At 68.0% G+C, this 17,424-nt stretch overlaps 1 protein-coding gene across 2 annotated transcripts in view; it reads left to right on the top strand.

Annotated features, from left to right (window-relative positions):
• Positions 1 to 17,424, top strand: part of PITPNM3 (PITPNM family member 3) — a 60,501-nt gene that overhangs the window by 30,604 nt on the left and 12,473 nt on the right. Inside the window, exons 4-14 of one of the 2 annotated variants that reach the window (XM_039254537.1) lie at positions 68 to 115; positions 7,732 to 7,808; positions 8,065 to 8,300; positions 9,773 to 9,962; positions 10,227 to 10,311; positions 10,662 to 10,699; positions 10,937 to 11,130; positions 13,096 to 13,268; positions 14,312 to 14,482; positions 15,531 to 15,725; positions 16,046 to 16,194. In XM_039254537.1, coding sequence (XP_039110468.1) covers positions 68 to 115; positions 7,732 to 7,808; positions 8,065 to 8,300; positions 9,773 to 9,962; positions 10,227 to 10,311; positions 10,662 to 10,699; positions 10,937 to 11,130; positions 13,096 to 13,268; positions 14,312 to 14,482; positions 15,531 to 15,725; positions 16,046 to 16,194 — 1,556 coding nt within the window. Of the gene's footprint in view, positions 1 to 67; positions 116 to 7,731; positions 7,809 to 8,064; positions 8,301 to 9,772; positions 9,963 to 10,226; positions 10,312 to 10,576; positions 10,700 to 10,936; positions 11,131 to 13,095; positions 13,269 to 14,311; positions 14,483 to 15,530; positions 15,726 to 16,045; positions 16,195 to 17,424 lie in introns of both variants that reach the window. The other variant, XM_039254538.1, reaches the window with a different exon arrangement.

The following is a 17,424-nucleotide window of genomic DNA, read 5'->3' as shown; positions in this document are numbered from 1 at the left end:
GGGACCAGGCAGGGCACAAGGGGCCACAGCACCGGGACCCTCTCACGTGTCCGCTTTTTCTCCACAGGAGACGGGAGCGCCCTGTGCACATCCAGCGCCCTCCAGGAGAAGCAGCGTGAGTTCAGCCTGACCCCTCCTCGGGGTGGGCCCTGCCTCCTCGGGCCTGGGGCCCCTTCTCTTTCCATGAGCCGAGCTCCTTGAGGTCCGCAGCTCCCATATGCTGGGCAGCTCAGGAGCGGCAGAGCCGCAGTGAGGGCCAGGGGCTGCTGGGTCAGGCAGTTGAGCGGGGGGGTGGGGGGGGAACGACCCTGCAGAGCAGGGGGAGCAAGCCCTTCTGAGCCTTTGATGCCATGGGTCCCAGGTGATGTGGTGCTGGGGTCAGAAGCCCCTCGTTCAAGGCTGTGCCGGGTCATGATCCTGGACCCGGATCCTGCGTGGGGATCCCGCTCCCAAGGCCCCGCCCCTCCTCCCACAGGCCTGGCCCCGGGGCACCCGGTAGAGATGTCCGCGGGCAGACCGAGATCGGGGCGTCTGCCCTGCAGGTTCAGCCAAGCATCTGCGGCCGGTAGTGTTGTTTCTCAGCAGGCCGGGTCGGGACGGTCCGGTGCATGATGGGGGGGAGCCCTCAGAGCCCCCTTCTCCTCTCTCCTGCTGCTTAGACCTGTGGCTGCGGCTTTGGGGGCTCAGCCCGTGCTGCACACCCAGGCTCGCGCATCTCGGCTGCAGGAAGGGGTCTGCCCGGCTCGGGGCCAGCGCTGAGGACCTGTTCCGGGGGCCGGGGGGGCCTCTGTCAGGGGCATCCCAAAGCTCAGGCCGTGGTGCAAGGGGCGAGGAGGGCGGGGCTGGGCGGGGCTCACACAGTGCCAGGAGCCCAGCTCAGCGAGAGCAGGATGCCGCCCCGTGTGCACCCGGATTCCCTTCTCACCCGGTGGCTCGGTGAGGACCTGAGAGATCAGTCTTTGCGTTCCCCAAGAGGAAGGGCCACACGGAGGCGCCAGTTCTGGCCTGGAAGCAGAGGAAGCCAGGGTGTGTGAGGCCGGGGCCTGGATGGGGATTCCCGCAGCAATGGCGGCTGCTTTGACGAATGGCAGCCGGGGTGTCTGCAGCTGCGCCTGGGATTCAGGGCAGAGGGGGATTGGCTCGGGGGTAGGGGAGGCAGTCGGAGCTCCGGGCTGGTGGAGGGCACGTCCCACGCACCTTGTGCGTCCTGTCTAGGAGGTGGCTTGGGGAGGGGCAGTCCCCGACGTGCCCCACGGCACATTCCTCAGGTGTGGCCACTGTCCGCAGCCTCGGGGAAGTGACCGCCCCCCGGGGCCAGACAGCAGCTCCGGTCTGCACCCAGCTGCGTGACGTGGTTGTTCAGTGGAGACGCAGAGTCTGGTCGTCGTCGTCTCTGAACCGGGGTCATGGGGTTGCCTGGGGGGCTCCGTCGGTTGAGCATCCGACCTCGGCTCAGGTCGTGATCTCACAGTTTGTGAGCTCAAGCCTCGCGTCTGGCTCTGTGCTGACAGCTCAGAGCCTGGAGCTGCTTCAGATTCTGTGTCTCCCTCTCCCTCTACCCCTTCCCTACTTGCCCTTTGTCTGTCTCTCTTTCAGAATTAAATAAACAGCAAAATGTGTTTTTAAAAATAAAATAAAACTAAATTAGGGTTATGGGCCTTAGTCAGAATTCCTTGGCTGCAGGCTGTTCTCTGCTTCTGCTCCTTGAGGGTCTTACTCAGTAGGGGTGAGGGGGTGAGGGGAAAACAAGAGCAGGCTGGTGGGCCTGAGTGCACAGCCTGCAGTTTGAATGGCGGGAAGGACCATGACCTCGTAACTCCCTTCCCTGAGATGCCCGCGCAGCTGGCAGTTCTGCCGATTCTGTTCCGGGCGTGTGTCCGCAGACTTTGACATTTAGGTGCCTCCACGTCTGGGAAGTGACAGTCGTCGATGGTCGTTATTTACTCTTAATCCAGAGCTGGCGAAGTGGAGGCCCCCCCGACGCCTGTGACCCGGTGACGTGCCTCACCGTTCACGGTTTTCTCCCGGGTGCACGGTGGTGTTCCTACGGGGTCTTTGCACCCTCACTAGGGGCAGGGTGGGGGTGGTGCGAGTGGCCCCCGCGGGGACTCAGCGAGTCCCGGGGCTGGTGCCGCAGCCTCTGAGCTGGAAGGGAGCCGGACCCGGGTCGGAAGCCCCGTGCTTCATTCCGTGCTGTGACGCTCTGGGCAGGTTTCTGCACACCTCTGAGCATCGCTTTACTCCCTCGCGGAGAGAGGACCGTGACGTCTTCTTCCCAGAGTTGCAGAGAGGTGGAGGGGCCCCCGGGGCTCCGTTGTCTCACTCCGCCGGTGCTGTGGCCGCTCCGTGTCCCCGCACAGGGGTGTGTCCTGGGCAGGCTCCGGGCGCCGAGGCAAGGAGGCCCGCTGGGCCGCTCAGCCTCCGTCTGCAGCTGCACGGCCGGCAGCCCGCTCCCTCCGTGTTACTGGGACCAGGTTTCTGTTGGGGGAGCCGTGTGTGTGGGGCCCGCCTGGGGGCCGAGGACAGAGGGTCTGTGCCCCCGCCTCGCGCCCCCCTGCGTGCAGCCCTGTGGACTCTGACGTTCTAGCAGTCTCTGTACCTCCTGGTGTCCTGTCTGCTCGTCCCGGCTGCTCTAAGCTCAGCAAACGCCCACCGTGTATCCAGCGGCCTGACCTGGTGCTCGGCGCCAGGGCCCCGACGCGTCGTCTACACCCACTGTGGTCTCCGCACAGCCCCCGGCCCCCCTCCCTGCACTCTCCCTCCCTCCCACACCCATCCCTGGGCCGGGGCCTGGCGACCACAGTCTGGACTGCGTGCCATTACGGGCTCCCATCTGACCGGGCCACCAGCAGAGCCCCGCTTTGTCCGGGCTGCGTCCTTACGGCCGCCCTGCCCCCCGCTGAGCTCCGACCCTCGGCCTCGGCGCCTGTCAGGCAAACATCCCACGGGGGAGGGGAGTCCTGGGCCTCAGGACCCTGACTGTGTGTGTGGATCTGACCTCACATCCCACCACCAGGGCCGGCGACCGGAGGAGGCGCTCGGATGCCGGGGCCACTGCCTCGAGGCCCCTCCGTGTGCCCGCAGCCCCACAGGGTCCCTGAAGCCCCTTGCCCTCAGCTGGCCCCCCAGCGCCCCGGGAGCTGGCGTCTTTTCCTGGCCTGTGTGGGCGGCGTGCTGAGCCAGCTGCAGACGGGCTATATTTAGCCTGATTTAATGAGCTCCGGGTGGCAGACGGCCGCCTCTGAGCGTTTCCTTGCGTGGCCGCGGATGTCTGCTGGACGGCGTCTGCTCCCGCGTGTGCGCGTGCCTGTGCGTGGCCGGGCGTGTGCGCGTGTGTGTGCATCAGCGCGTGTGCTCACACATCGGTACGTTCCTTCCCATGAGGACGTGTTCACGCGGGTCTATCTGAGGAGCGTCTGCGCTTTGCTGGGCTCGTGTGCAGCTTGCGACACCCGTAAGGGTCTAAAATGGGAACAAATTATTAGCTCCCTCATTTGTTTGAAAAATATTTCACAAGCATCTTTTATGTGCCAGCATCTTGATTGTCTCTGGGGATAAAATGGAAGGTAACTAAACCCAGCCGCGGCCTGTGAGGACCTTACAGCCTGGGGACGGAGGAGACGGCAGACCGAGGCCCACAAGGCTGAGGACGCGGGCTCACCCTGGGGAGCGAAGCCGGTGGGGAGGGGGAGGGGAAGGACGGAAGCCCCCAGAGGCAAGGACCGCTGAGGTTTCCGTAGGAGATATTTGGGCCCAGCAGCGTGAAGAGGAGTCAAGGCTTGGGCAGCAGAATGTGCAAAGGCCCTGTGGTGAGAGGGAGAAGGAAAGGTTTGAAAAACATCCTATGGCCCCGGGGTTGAGCTCAGAGGGGAGGGGGGTGGAGGGGAAGCAGAGGAGCGGCCGATGGGATGTGGGACCACAGCACCCAGGTTGTGTGGAGCTGTTGGAATTTACCGTGTGACTCCCTGGGGGTCCCGGCGGGAAAAGGAAGGCGGTGCCAACGCAGGACTGAAGGAGGGCCCCCTGGAAGGACCGTTCACGGGCTTAGGGACCCACAGGTCCGGCCCCTCCCACCCCTGCAGGCAGCGGCCCAGCGCCCTCCCGCTGGCCGTCCTCACCGGGGAGCCCCAGCGGGCGGTCGCTGGCGCCCAGCCCTGCAGCCCCGGCCGGCGGTCCAGGCCCGCTGGGGAGGCCGCCCCACTTGGTCTCAGCCGGGGAGGGGGCGGGGGTCTCTCTTCAGCCGGAGGCCGTCTGTTTCCTCAAATCCTTTTCTCCTGGGAACCAAAGAGCTTCTGGAAACAGCCGTGAAGCCGTGCGGGAAGGAAGCCTGAGCGCGGGGAACACGGGAGAGAAGTCGCCCGCTACACGGGCACTGAAAAGTTTTCTCGGTCTTGTGGCTTCTGGGCAGGCCGCACAGGCAGACGGTCTGAACCCCGAGGGGACAGCCATGACGCCCGCGTGGCCCCCGCCCGGCCTCCGGCCGCCCGGCCCCCCACCCCCGAGGCAGCGGGTTCCTTGCGAATGCGAACATCTCCATAAATAGCCGCTCGCTCGTGCTTCTGTGTGTGCTGCCCGCAGATGGGCACAGACCGCGCCTCCCCTCCTGGCCCCTACTGGGGGTCGACGCGCGGGGGTCACGTCGGCTTCTCCGCGGCCGCGGCCGCACTCGCTGCCGGGGAACGTGCCGGCCGGTCCCCTTCGGCTGGGCACGCATGTTGCTTTCCGTTGGTGCCGCGAACGGCCAGGCGATGGTGGTGTGCGCCTGTGGCTTCCTGCGCGAGGGCTCCGGCCCGGCTGCCGCGGGCGTTCCGTGCCGCGGGTGTTACCAGCCCAGCCTCCTGGGATCCCAGCGGTTTCCACTGTCACCGGCCACGAGCCAGGAGGGGCTGCTCCCCACACGCCAGGCAGCACGGTGACTGCTGATCTGGGGGGTGAGGAGGGTAGTTTCACCGTGCCCCCCACTGCTCCGAGTGCCCGTCCCCCGTGCCGACGCCAAGCCTGGTCCGCGTCCCCAGCCCTTCCCCCACACGCGGAGACCAAGGCCGGCCCCTCCCGGCCCCTCCCGGCCCCTCTCTCCCCTGTAAACCAGGGAGGCACCCTGCTCCCTTGGGATGAGTGTAGGGAAGCCTGAGACCCTGAGGAGGCCGGGACCCCCGGGCACATCGGAGAGGCTGCGTCTCTGGGACAGGGTGCTGACCCTGCCGGGCCTGGCCTCCGCCCCCGGGGTGTGGCCCCTCTACCTCCCCCCACCGCGTGCTTTCAGGGGCTGGGTCTGGGGCCCAGACCCCCATGGGTCTTAGTTTGGGCCAGCACCTCGGTGGGGGGCCTACCAGCCCTGGGGGGGGCTGGGCCCCCTGGGGTGATGGGTCCAGGCTCACCGGGTTGGGTTCCGGCCCTGGAAGGGTTAAGTTGTCTCAGCAGGGGGAGGGGGCTGCCCCGCATCCACTCACTCCTGTAACCCGGTAAGAACTCCTTCCTCCAGGCCAGCACAGCCCCTCCCAGGCGACTGTGAACCTTCCCTGAGCCCTGAGACCCGGAACCCTCCAGAAAACCCCTGCCCCATTCACGGGGCCCTGCTCTGTCCCTGGCGGGACCCGCGTGAGCCCCCAGGGCGGCCTGAGCTGCCGTGCCCTCCTCATTCCGTGCCCACAGCCACGGACGCCCCTGCCCAGCCTGGGCTTGTGTCACGTGGCCCCGGGCCCCGAGGGGTCATCGAGCTGTGTCTGGGCCCAGCCCGTGGAGCGAGGCAGCCACCGTGTCCAGCTGGTTTCAGAACCCCAGCGCGGGGTCTTGGTTCCCGTCCGCGGGCGGTCCTCCTCGGTGCCCTCGCCGCTGGCAGCTCCCGGGCACGGGCGTCTCCTGGTCCTTCTGTGGGGTTTGCGTTGGGGAAAGTGGGGGCTGCGGCCCGAGATGTCCCCGTTGTAAGTGTGACACACGCTTGTATCGTCTGTTTGGCAGACATGCCCGTGAATAGTTTTAGACTTAGTGTGAGCTCACTCGCTGGGGAAATTTTGGAAGCTGGAGAAGAGTTATGGACACAGCCGTGATCCCACATCCGAACAGCCCCTCGGGCCAGCCGTTACCCCTGGTCCCTTCCATGCCCGCGTCCCGTGTGCGTTCTTGTCGCGGGCGCTCGCCCGCGGGCCTGGGGCTGTGGCCGGAGCCCCTGCTTGCCACGAAGTGAGGCTGTAGCTCCTCCCGTGGGCTCCCAGGGTCACTTGCGGCCGAGCGTGTGGTGCGTGTGCGTCCGTGAGCTCCTGGAGGACTGGGATCTCTTGTGGGCCACATGCTCACAGCTGGGCCCGGCTGTGCTCCCTGGAGGGCAGGGGTGACGGGTGGCGTGGCAGCTCCAGCTGGGGGCGCCCCCCGCCCCCAGCCCTGTGGGTCCCCGCGGCCCGGCAGTGGGGGGGAGGGGCAGAGACCGTGGGCCCCGTGGTTGAGCCGGTGACACTTTGCTCTGCGTGCCACGCACGTGGGTGCTGCCCTCGGCTTCTGTCTCAAGAGCTGTGTGGCATGTGGGTCATTAGAAGGGCAGTCACAGTGCGGGACTTTCCAAGGTTGTGATTAGGGGGAACCAGCCTCTGCTCTTCAGCTGGTGGGCATGCGGGGGGCGGGCACTGGGGCCGGCAGGCGGCCGTGGGCGCCCCCCGCCTGGGGAGGCCCGCGCTGGCAGAGCCGGGTCTGGGGCTCCTCGCCACCCTGCACCCCTGCCTGTGGCTCCTATCACCAGGGGCTCTGGGGATGGGGAAGGGGGGGGGCCGACGAGGCTCCCCAGTGCCAGCCGCCCGGGCACCTCCAGGAGATGCACATCCCAGCGGGGGACGCTTCCCCGCACCCCGTTTCTCCCAGGCGCCGAGCACAGAGACGCCTCACAGAACGCGTGTGCCCTGGGACCTCTGCTCGGAGCGGTTTTCACAAAAACGCCGCACTAGACCCGACAGTGGGTGATCCCTGTCATCACGGGGTCCAGAGGTGACGCAGAAATAGAGGAGGGCCTCGCGGCGCTGAGCCAGGCCCTGCTGGGCGTGTCGCGAGGTAGCCGTCTCTGCCTTGGCAGATCCGAGAAGGCTTGCCAGGGGCCGGGACAGTTGGGCAGGGTTTTGCAGCACAGGTAGGAGTTTGCTGGTCTGCACAGAGGAGGAAGGCCGTCCCAGGCACAGGCTCAGCGCGAGGCAGGGGGAGCGCAGCTGCCTGCGGTGGGGGCCAGCCGGGCCTCGTCGTCGTGGTGGGAACGCCGGCTCCTGGAAGAGCGGAGCGCGGGCAGGGCGCACGGCCGGGCCCTGGGGCTGCCGTCCTGCCTTCTGCGGGGGCCTCTGCTGGGGCCGGGGACGCGCCTCCCCGGGGGGCACCCCCAGTCACGCTTTCCCACACTCGGGGGCTCCCCCTGCGCTCTGAGGGCTCCAAGCAGATATTTTAAAAGCACGCAGGTCTCCGCTTCTCAGAAGGGCGCTCGGGCCGCACTTCGCCCCTAACCCGGCGTCGCCCCTGACCCGCACACGGGCGCTGCGGTACCTGGTGAGGGAAGGCAGGCCGGTACTTTCTGGGGCGGCTCCTGGCCCAGGCACAGCGTGTGCGCTGGCCCGGCGCTGCTGGCCGCCCTTCCCGCGGGAAGACAAAGGTTTCGGGTTGTGTTGGTCTCGGGGCGGGGGGGGGGGAGGGGGCGCTGGATGCTGTCGTCCCAGCTGGGCCCCCGGGGACGCTGCAGGTACTGAGTCCCCCGTCCCCCCGCAGGAGAACTGTACCGGGTTTCCTTGCGAAGACAGAAGTTCCCTGCCCAGGGCAGCATCGAGATCCACGAAGACAGTGAGGTGTGTGGAGCTCCTGGGGTGTCTGGGCCCCCCCTCTGGTCAGGATTTCAGGGGGACCCCCAGGCCGGTGGACCCTGGACTTGTTCTTCGTTGTGCTCGCTGGGTGACCCTGGGCAGGTCCTTGTCTGTCTCTGGGCTTCCGGCCCCCGTGTGAACAAGAAGGGCCCCTGACAGCGAGGGGCCTGCTCTGCCAGCAGCCGGGGCGCCCCTGCATTCACAGAGGGTCCCCGCACCCCTCCACCCCTGCCCTTCTCAGGAAGGCTGCCTGCGGCGCTCCTGCAAGACACACGTGCTGCTGCTGGTGCTGCACGGGGGCAACGTCCTGGACTCGGGCGCGGGGGACCCGGCCTGCAAGGCGGCCGACATCCACACCTTCAGCTCCGTGCTGGAGAAGGTGACGCGTGCCCACTTCCCGGCGGCCCTGGGCCACATCCTCATCAAGTTCGTGCCCTGCCCTGCCGTCTGCTCTGAGGCCTTCTCTCTTGTCTCCAAGTGAGTCCCTCTGCCCACGGGGACTGGCCAAGGGGGGGTGGATGGCAAGGGAGCGCTGTCCCGGCTGGGGGTACCTTCCCCGGGCGTGCGTGGATGTCAGCCTGACTGGCCGTGAGCACACTGGTGGGGGGCGCGGGTGGGGGCACACTCGGTGCCCCGGGGGGATGTGTGTTGTGCCGTGGGCACCGGGGAAAAGCCAGGGGACCCTGCTGTGGCCTGTTCCCTCGCGTGTGAGGTGTGGACGGTGACGTCAGGAGCAGCTGGTGGAGGGTTTGTGAGGACCCTGTGTGCTCGTGTGACTCTCGGCTCCGTCCCGTGGCAGGGACGGCGCTCCCTCTGGGACATTGGGCGGGAGGGAGGGTGTTCCGAGTCCGGGCTGAGCACCTGGTGGAGGGATAAGGCAGCAGGCTCCCTGGGCCTTGTTCCCCCCCCCGCCCCCCGCCTCTGCTCACAGGACACGAGCAGTCCCGATCCAGGCTGGGACAGAGATTACCCAGTAGATCCCCTGAAATGCAGGACCTCAGGCCTCAGCCCCGGGGCCCGGGAGGGGAGGGGCTCCTGGAAGGAGGGCTCTTTCCGGCCCCAGCGTCGGGGCGCACTGTGCTCCTCCGTAATCAGGCTCAGCACCCTGGCCCCCTGGCTCCCAGACGCCCGGCCCCCAGAACCCGGCTAGCCAGCGCGGGCCCTGATCGCCAGAACTTGAGGGGAGGGGTGGGGACCCCACCTGTCCCCCAGGCCGTTCCGCCAGGCAGTCCCTGCGAGAGGGAGCTTTTCCAGCTAATTAAAACCTCTCTGGCTGCACCTGAGGCCTGTTCCCTCCAATCTGTGTTCTTTGGAGGTGAGGGACGGCCATCAGGCCGGCCTCGCACACCACGCGGCTCTGCTGCAGCGCCCTGAGCCCAGGCCCCGGCGGGGTCCACGCTGAGCCCTCGTCAACCTGAGTGTGGGCTGTGGGGGGGGTCACTCTAGCCAGCTGGCTCTGATGTCCCAGGGGAAGAGGCAGGCCGGCTGGGGGTGGGAGCTGGGGCAGGAGCTGGTCCCGGGGGGGTCAGGGCTGCCGCAGAGGGCGGGGCCTGCTTGTGGGACGCAGGGCAGTGAGGACGCAGTAGGGCAGGCTCACACCTTTCCGTGACGCCCAGGAAGGGCCTGGACCCTGTCCCCAGGAGGGCAGATGCCATGTGGTGCGCACAGCTGCGCACCCATCTCCAAGCTGTGGTTGACGCAGGTCCCCATGCCAGGAGCCCCCTCTCTCCTCTTTAGCGTCCATAAAGCCTTGCTTGAGGCCTAGTCCAGACCACCTCCTCCAGGAAGTCTGCTATGATATGTCCCCACCCTGATCCACACAGGTGGCTTCCTCCAAATCAGGGTGTTCCTGGGGGCCGTGCGGAAGAGGGCAGGGGAAGGCGGCCGTCCAGATGCCCGGCCTCACCCCTGCCTGAGCCCTGCCGGGCTTACCTTGACCCTGTCCGCAGCCTGAACCCCTACAGCCACGATGAGGGCTGCCTCGGCAACAACCAGGACCACGTGCCCCTGGCCGCCCTGCCCCTGCTGGCCGTCTCCTCCCCACGGTACCAGGACGCGGTGGCCACCGTCATCGAGCGCGCCAACCAGGTCTACATGGAGTTCCTCAGGTCCCCTGACGGGATAGGCTTCAGTGGGCAGGTAGGACAGCCTGGCCCAGCCTGGCCTGGCCTGACTGCTGCCCTCGGGCCGACCCTGACCCGAATCTGACCCCTGACCTGGCCTGAGTGCTGCCCTCAGGCCGGCCCCGACCCAGGATGAGCCCCCATCCCCCGCAGCGGCTGTGTCAGTGGCTTGCTGGGACAGGTCCCTTATTCTCCCAGGGACGAGGGGCTGGTGCGCTGGCCGCTGCGGGGGTGGTGGGTCAGCGGCGGGCAGGCCTTTAGTCCTGGCTGTCCGCTCCAGGTGTGTCTCATCGGGGACTGTGTGGGGGGCCTCCTGGCCTTCGACGCCATCTGCTACAGCGCGGGGCCCTCGGGAGACAGTCCAGGCAGTAGCNNNNCCTCAGGCTGAATCTGACCCCTGACCTGGCCTGAGTGCTGCCCTCAGGCTGAATCTGACCCCTGACCTGGCCTGAGTGCTGCCCTCAGGCCGGCCCCGACCCAGGATGAGCCCCCATCCCCCGCAGCGGCTGTGTCAGTGGCTTGCTGGGACAGGTCCCTTATTCTCCCAGGGACGAGGGGCTGGTGCGCTGGCCGCTGCGGGGGTGGTGGGTCAGCGGCGGGCAGGCCTTTAGTCCTGGCTGTCCGCTCCAGGTGTGTCTCATCGGGGACTGTGTGGGGGGCCTCCTGGCCTTCGACGCCATCTGCTACAGCGCGGGGCCCTCGGGAGACAGTCCAGGCAGTAGCAGCCGGAAGGGAAGCATCAGCAGCACCCAGGTGGGGGCCGGGCAGTGGGGATGGGGCGGGGTCCGCCCTCGGGGAGCAGGGGCCTGACCTGGGAGGGGTGAGTTCGGCCTTCACGCTGGCGCAGGGTAGCTAGCCTGCGAAAGGAAGGCGAGTTAGGACGGGTCCTGCGTCTGGGGAGAGAGGGGCCCGCCCGCGTCCGGGGAGGAAGCGGGGCCCCGCCGTCTGTGGCGGCTGCAGTGCCCCCCTCTCCTCTGCGCGGCCCCGAAGGACGCCCCCGGCGTGGCGGACGAGGCGAGCGGTCTGGCCGGCAGCAAGCGCCTCAGCAAGAGCAGCATTGACGTGTCCAGCGCACCGGACGACGAGGACGCCACGGAGCCCCAGAGGCCGTTGCCTCGCAAACAGAGCGACTCCTCCACCTACGACTGTGAGGCCGTCGGCCAGCATCACGCCTTCCTGTCCAGGTAACGCCTCCTGGGCCCCGTGGTCCTGGCAGCGCGGCGTCCGGGGCGGTGAGGACCTGCCCTGTGTCCCTGGCCCTTCCAGGGGGCCCCGCGCCCCGTCCCCGCGCCGCCCCGACCTGCAGAGAGACGGGACAGCCCCCCAGCATCGCCGACCCTCAGCTTCAACCTCTGTCGAGGGGACCCCCTTCCCCGTCCCCAACCTGCTTCCCTGTTGCGTCCAAGCACAGGCCGTGGAAGAGCAGACATGGGCGTGTTTTGTGAGCCACTCCGGGCGCTGTGGTTTCCCAGAAGGATCAGCAGGGAGGCCGGGAGGCGTCCTGGGTCGCGCGGCCCGGCACCAAGCAGCGGGGGCCGGCTCCTGGCTCCTGGTCCCCGGGCGGTCCCCCCCGCAGAGCTGAATGAGGTGCCCGCTCTCTCACTGGGGACGCAAGGGAGCCACTAGGAAGGCAGGCCCTGTTCCCCGCGGTCCCTCAGCTCTCTCCCCACAAGTGACAAGTGTCAGGAGGCCTTTACGAGGTCTGCAGAGTCGATCCCTTGTGACCACTTCGGAGTCTTTGCTCTGTGTGTATTTCGTGCGTTCTCTGCGTAGTTTTCCTTGGGAAAAGAACCCTACGCTGTGCTCTCTTTGGATCCTTTCCCTACGGGACACACATCTGGTAAATACCCTGAACGGGGAGTATTTCGTTGAGCGAGTGGACAGCTCTTCTCATCCCAGTGATCGGAGGCTTGGCTCCTTCCAGTCCGGGACTCACAGCCCGTGAGCGCTTGCGCGTGCGTCAGGCTGTTTCGTTCAGGCGCATTCCCGGAAGAGAAATCCTTTGACCACGGGCCCCGCACATTCAAATCTCTGACTGTTCGAAGCGCGGTCGCGGCAGGGCAGCAGGGTGGAAAATCCTTTAAGAAGGCCCCAAATTTGGGGGGGGGGTGACAAGAAGCTGGAGGGTTCCGGTAGCCGTGTCAGCACAGCCAGCTTTTCCCGCCAGCCTAGGGACAGATCGCGGTTCCGTCAAACACCAGCGATGTCCTCGTGGGAGAGACAGGAGCCCGATCCTGGATCTGAGGACCCAGATCCAGCTGCCCTGACCCCTCGCGTGTGGCAGGCGGGGGACTGGCCCGAGATGTTTGTTATTTCTCAAATCCCCTTTCCTCCTCCACGTGGAATATTCTCGCTGAATTTGCATTCAGTTACTTGATTCGTAGTTCGCGGCCTCCTGCTGATTGTCTCGCATTCCGAGCTGCACTAGGTCCAGGCGCCGCTCTCCTGCCCGTCCTGGGCGGCTCACTCTGGGGCCGGGACAGAGCGTCAGCGGGGCTCTCAGGAGCAGGGGCGCCTGGGCCGGTCTGGTCGCAGTTCTGTGCGTGGGCCTTTCTCTTGAAGGCCTGCTCCCCCCGCAGGTGACTGGGGAGGGAAGGGCTCGCTGGGTGCACCGGGTCTGCCGGTGGCTGGGACCCCTCGTCACGGAGAAGATGCCGGGTGCCGTGGTTTGGCTCTGTCTGGCTGGGGTGGCACCGACCGGGCCAGGCTCCGCCAGCAGATGGTGCAGGGGTGTGTGGGGGGAGGGGAGAGCTGGCGGGAGGCCCTGGTGAAGCCGGCCCGATGGGGCAGGCCTGCCAGCCCACAGGGTGCTCAGGTGCTCTCAGGCCCTCAGCCCAGCGGAGAAAACGTTTTCCTGGATTGTGCCGTGAGCGTCGGTCCAAGCACGGCCTCTGGCTGCCACGACGGCGGCTTTGGGTGGATGTGATGGAGGCCACGGGGCCCCGCAGTCTACACCACTGACCATCTGGCCTTCAGAGTGAAAGTGGGCCGACCGACCCCTGCCTCCCCCAGCTGTCGGCCAGGCCCCAGTGGCCTGCGCCGGGGTGGCCGTCAGCTCTCGGGCAGCCAGTGGACGTGGGCTCCGCCCCCTCCGCCTGCACACCCACACGTGCACACACTCCCTGAGCGGGTCTCTCTTCCCCCGGCAGCATCCACTCGAATGTGCTGAAGGACGAGGCCGAGCCCCCTGTGGCCCAGGGGCTCCCGCCACCCGAGGTCGGCCTGGGTCGCTTGGACTTCGACGTGTCCGACTTCTTCCTCTTCGGCTCGCCCCTGGGCCTGGTCCTGGCCATGCGGAGGACCGTGCTGCCGGGGCTGGACGGTGGGTGGCTCTGCTGGGAGGCCTTGTGTCTCTGGATCACTATGTGAGGGCCTCTGGCCAGGGGAGGGGGCGGGCGTGGGGAGGGCCGGGGCGCGGGGAGGGGAGGGCCGGGGCGTGGGGAGGGCCGGGCGTGGGGAGGGGGCGGGCGCGGGGGGGGGGGTGTAGGGAGGGCAGGGCGTGGGGGGAGCGGTGGCCCGGGGAGGGCCGGGGCGTGGGGAGGGCGGGCGTGGGGAGGGCGGGGCGTGGCGTTGGAGGAGGTGGAGGGCAGGCGGAGGGAGGGATGGCCCCCCGGATGGGGTGAAGGGGAGCCGCCCCCTGGACTCCACCTCCCTGTCACATGCCCCACGTGGACAGTCGTCAGGCTCCAGGGGAAGAGAAGCCACATGTACCCCCCTGCCACCCGCCCTCCCCGCCGCCCAGGCAGCCCCCCTGCGGCCGTAGCCTCCCCGCTGCACAGCCCCAGGCCCGTCCCAGTGCCTCTCAGACTGAACGCCCGCCCCCCTGCCCTGAACTGAGGTGATGGGAACCAGCCAGTGGCTTAGCAGGATTCTGGGGGTGCGGGAGGCTGGGGGCCCCCCGAGGGGCTACACATCGGGGCTTCTCCAACTCCTCCTCCACCGGGCTCACCAGCAGCCTCCACTGTGGGACGGATACGGAGGGAAGGGCTCTCCTTGAAGGCGGGGGGGAGGCAGAATCCTGCGCCGCCTCCGTGCTGACCCGGAGACCTAGGCTTCCCTGGACTCGGGGTGGGGTGGGCGTGGGTGGGGACCCCTGCTGGGCTGTGGGAGAAGTGTCCTGCCGGCTCTGGGGCCCTGCAGATGCGTCCCCGCTGGGGACCTGGGGTGCCGCTCCCGGTGGGGCAGGTGGGCGGGGCCCTGAACACCCAACTCGACCCGATGGCTTTGAGCCTGTTGGTAGTGGGGTGCACGTTCCTGAGCAGAGGGGTGGGCTGCTCACAGCTGCGCCCAGGGGGGCCTGCTGGGCCGAGGGGGAGGAGCCAGCCAGGGTCCCCCCCCCCCCCCGTGTCCCCGTGTCCCCCTCAGGCTTCCAGCTGCGTCCCGCCTGCAGCCAGGTCTACAGCTTCTTCCACTGCGCGGACCCCTCTGCTTCGCGGCTCGAGCCCCTGCTGGAGCCCAAGTTCCACCTGGTGCCGCCCGTCAGCGTGCCCCGCTACCAGAGGTTCCCGCTGGGCGACGGGCAGTCACTCCTGCTGGGTAGGCTCGTGTGTGTGTGTGTGTGTGTGTGTGTGTGTGTGTGTGCGTGCGCGCACGCGCCTGCTGAGCGGGGGCTGGGCTGAGCCTGCAGTGCCACCCTCTTGGGCCCAAGCTCTGCACGCGTTGGCTGAAGGAGGGACTAGACGCGGCCTGTGTGCACCCCTGCTCTGCAGCGGCCAGGCTCTGCCCCTGACAGGCTCCTGGGGCGAGGCCAGCATGGTGCTCGAGCCATCAGACCCGATGGCGAGTCAGGGTTCCATGCTGGGCCTCGCCTCTGGAGGTGCAGGCCTGGGGGTGTGTCAGCCCGGTGGACGTCATGGAGGAGGGGGCCTTTGACCCCGGCCTGACGCAGGTGGAGCAGAGCTGGAGGCTGAGGAGGGGGGGGAGCTTGTAGGCGGGAGGAGCGGGGGGGACAGGGCGGGGAGGCCAGGGTGTCCAGGGCCGAAGTGCGGTGAGCCGGGCACGCACAGGGGAGGCAGCAGTGCGGTCAGCACTAGAGATCAGGGCCTCGGCTCCACATCCTGGCCAAAGAGGTTCGGCCGGAGCCTCTTCAGAAGCGTGGGCCCGATTGGGCAAGGGTGCCGTGCCTGAGGCTCATTCAGGATCCAAAGCCAGCAACCCCCAATTTTAATGGAAACCTAATTTCCAAAGTCCTGCCTTGTCAGGAGCTTCCACAGTGGGAAGGGCTCTCCAGCCCCGCGTGTGTCCCTCGGGGCATCGCCCCGCCCCCGACAGCGCCTTAGCGCCCGGGCCAGAGCACCTGTTACCCCCCTCCCCTGGGCCTCAGGGGGTCTGCTGAGGAGGCTGTGGTTAACGGCCGCATCCAGAGGTGCCCTCCAGCTCTGACACAGACGGAGGGGATGGTTGGGACCCACAACTTAGAGGAGGCGAGACCCGGCCGGGCGCCCCTTCGAGCCCCGGGGGTTGAGGGGTGCAGGCTGCCTGTGTGGTGGTGGTGGGGGTGAGCGGCCGGGGGCCCAGACTCCCGCCCGGTGCAGGCTGCCCTGGGACACGGGGCCTGGCGCTGACTGTGACCTTGCCTCTGCAGCCGACGCTCTGCACGCCCACAGCCGCCTCTTCCTGGAGGGCAGCCCTCGGGACAGCCCTCCGCCCCCGGACGCCCCTGCCTCGTCTCCTCAGGCCCCGCGTGCCCCGTGCCCAGCACGGAGGGGGAGCCAGGACAGTTCCCACAGCGACAGCTCAGCGTCCTCAGACAGCCTGGTGCCCGCGGGCGCCTCCCGCAGTGAGTGAGGGTCTCGGGGCCCTGCCTGCTTTGAGGGAGAGGGACCCTCCCCGCCGGGCAGCCGCTGGTCCGCTGCCAGGGCTGCTGAGGGGGGGCGGGGGCGGTGATCCGCCAGACGGGCCCGGGCCCGGCGTTCACGGTGAGACCGGCCGCCTCCACGGGGCGGGGGCGGGGCTGGTGGCTTGTGGGAACCGGGCGGTCACGTCCCGGAGCTCTGGCCCCAGACCTGTGCCCTGAGTGGCCCGCTCACCACGGGGTCTGCGGGCCGGGGCCCCACGCCACCTCCGGGCCAAGGCCTCACCTGGGTCTCGGGCCCGCAGTCACGGCCAAGTGGTGGGGCTCCAAGCGAATCGACTACGCGCTGTACTGCCCCGAAGTCCTCACGGCCTTCCCCACCGTGGCCCTGCCCCACCTCTTCCACGCCAGCTACTGGGAGTCCACGGACGTGGTGGCCTTCATCCTGAGACAGGTACTGCTGGCCCTGCGTGGCCCCTCCGGAGGGCCTGTCCTGCGCCCCGGGGACAGGGGCCTGGCCGGCTGCATGGGCCCTGGGAGGGCGTGGGGGTTACGGGGTCCCGCGGGGGTTTTGTGGAGAACCTCGGCTTCTGGGCAGTGGCGTGGCACTTCCTAGAAAATTAAATAGAAACTACCCAGGAGAACGGACCCGTGTTCCACCTGGACGTGAGTCCCAAAGACCTCTTTCTCCAGGGCCTCTGTGTCCCCGGAGAGGCCGCTGACTGAGGGGGAGCCTCGGGGGAAGGGGGTGCGGAGGTGGGGTCGACGGCCAAGGGCAGGAGTTTGGTTCCGTTCTGTGCCCAGCGAGAAGCCATTGCAGGGGTCTGCGCAAAGAGAGAGGTGTGGCCTGGGCATATTTCGGGAAGGGATCCTGTGTCTGCTGCTTGAGGGGCCCCTTGGAGCCTGGCTTCGGGCTGGGAGCTGGTGCGGAGGCCCCGGGGCGGGGGTGGGGTTCCGGCAAGGCTTGGGCACCTGGGTGTGAGGCCCCGAGGGGTCTGCCTCTGCACCCGAGCACCTGGGGGGCTCCCTGGAGTTGGGGGGGGCTGGGCCGGGCTGGGTTCAGGAAGCCGAGTCTTGCGTCTGGGCCTGGGAAGCGGGAAGGGAGGCAGAGGAGGCTGAGGCGCAGGGCGGACGCAGATGGCACGTGCCAGTGACGGGCGGCGCCCGGCTCTGATGTGGGTTTTGCCCGCACCAGGCGGCTCTCCCCACCCGCGGGGCATCCTGCCGTGTAGCCCAGTCCTGACCCCACCGACCCGGAGGCACATCCGCCCCTCCTCGGGTCCCGTGGGGCCGCCGGGGCCTCCAGAACCCGGGGAAACGCTGGGCTCCCTGCGTCACCAGCTTCTCATGAAAGTTCTCTGAGCCCCATCCTTGCGGGTTTCCCTGGAGGCCTCACTGCCCAGCACAGCTCATCGGATCGTTGGTCCCTGGTGACTGACTGGACCTCCAAGTCCTCATGGGTCCCCAGAGGTCAGGGGGCGGGACGGGGGTGGGGGTGCCAGCCTCTGGTCACGTGGGGGCTGCTCCTGGCCACCAGCCCCCCCTTAGGTAGGGTCCAAATGCCACCTCACTTGCAAACAAAAGGCGCCTTTAGGGCTCTCTGGCATTTAGGAAATTCCTAAGGTTTTAGGAGCTCTGTGCAGAACGGACTGAGACCGGATCTGTCTCGTCCTGTGAGCTATGG

Source organism: Hyaena hyaena, unplaced genomic scaffold, assembly GCF_003009895.1.
Source record: "Hyaena hyaena isolate Hyena2069 unplaced genomic scaffold, ASM300989v1 scaffold_492, whole genome shotgun sequence".
NCBI classification, from domain to species: Eukaryota; Metazoa; Chordata; class Mammalia; order Carnivora; family Hyaenidae; genus Hyaena; species Hyaena hyaena.
This window is presented reverse-complemented; position numbering and strand designations above follow the sequence as displayed.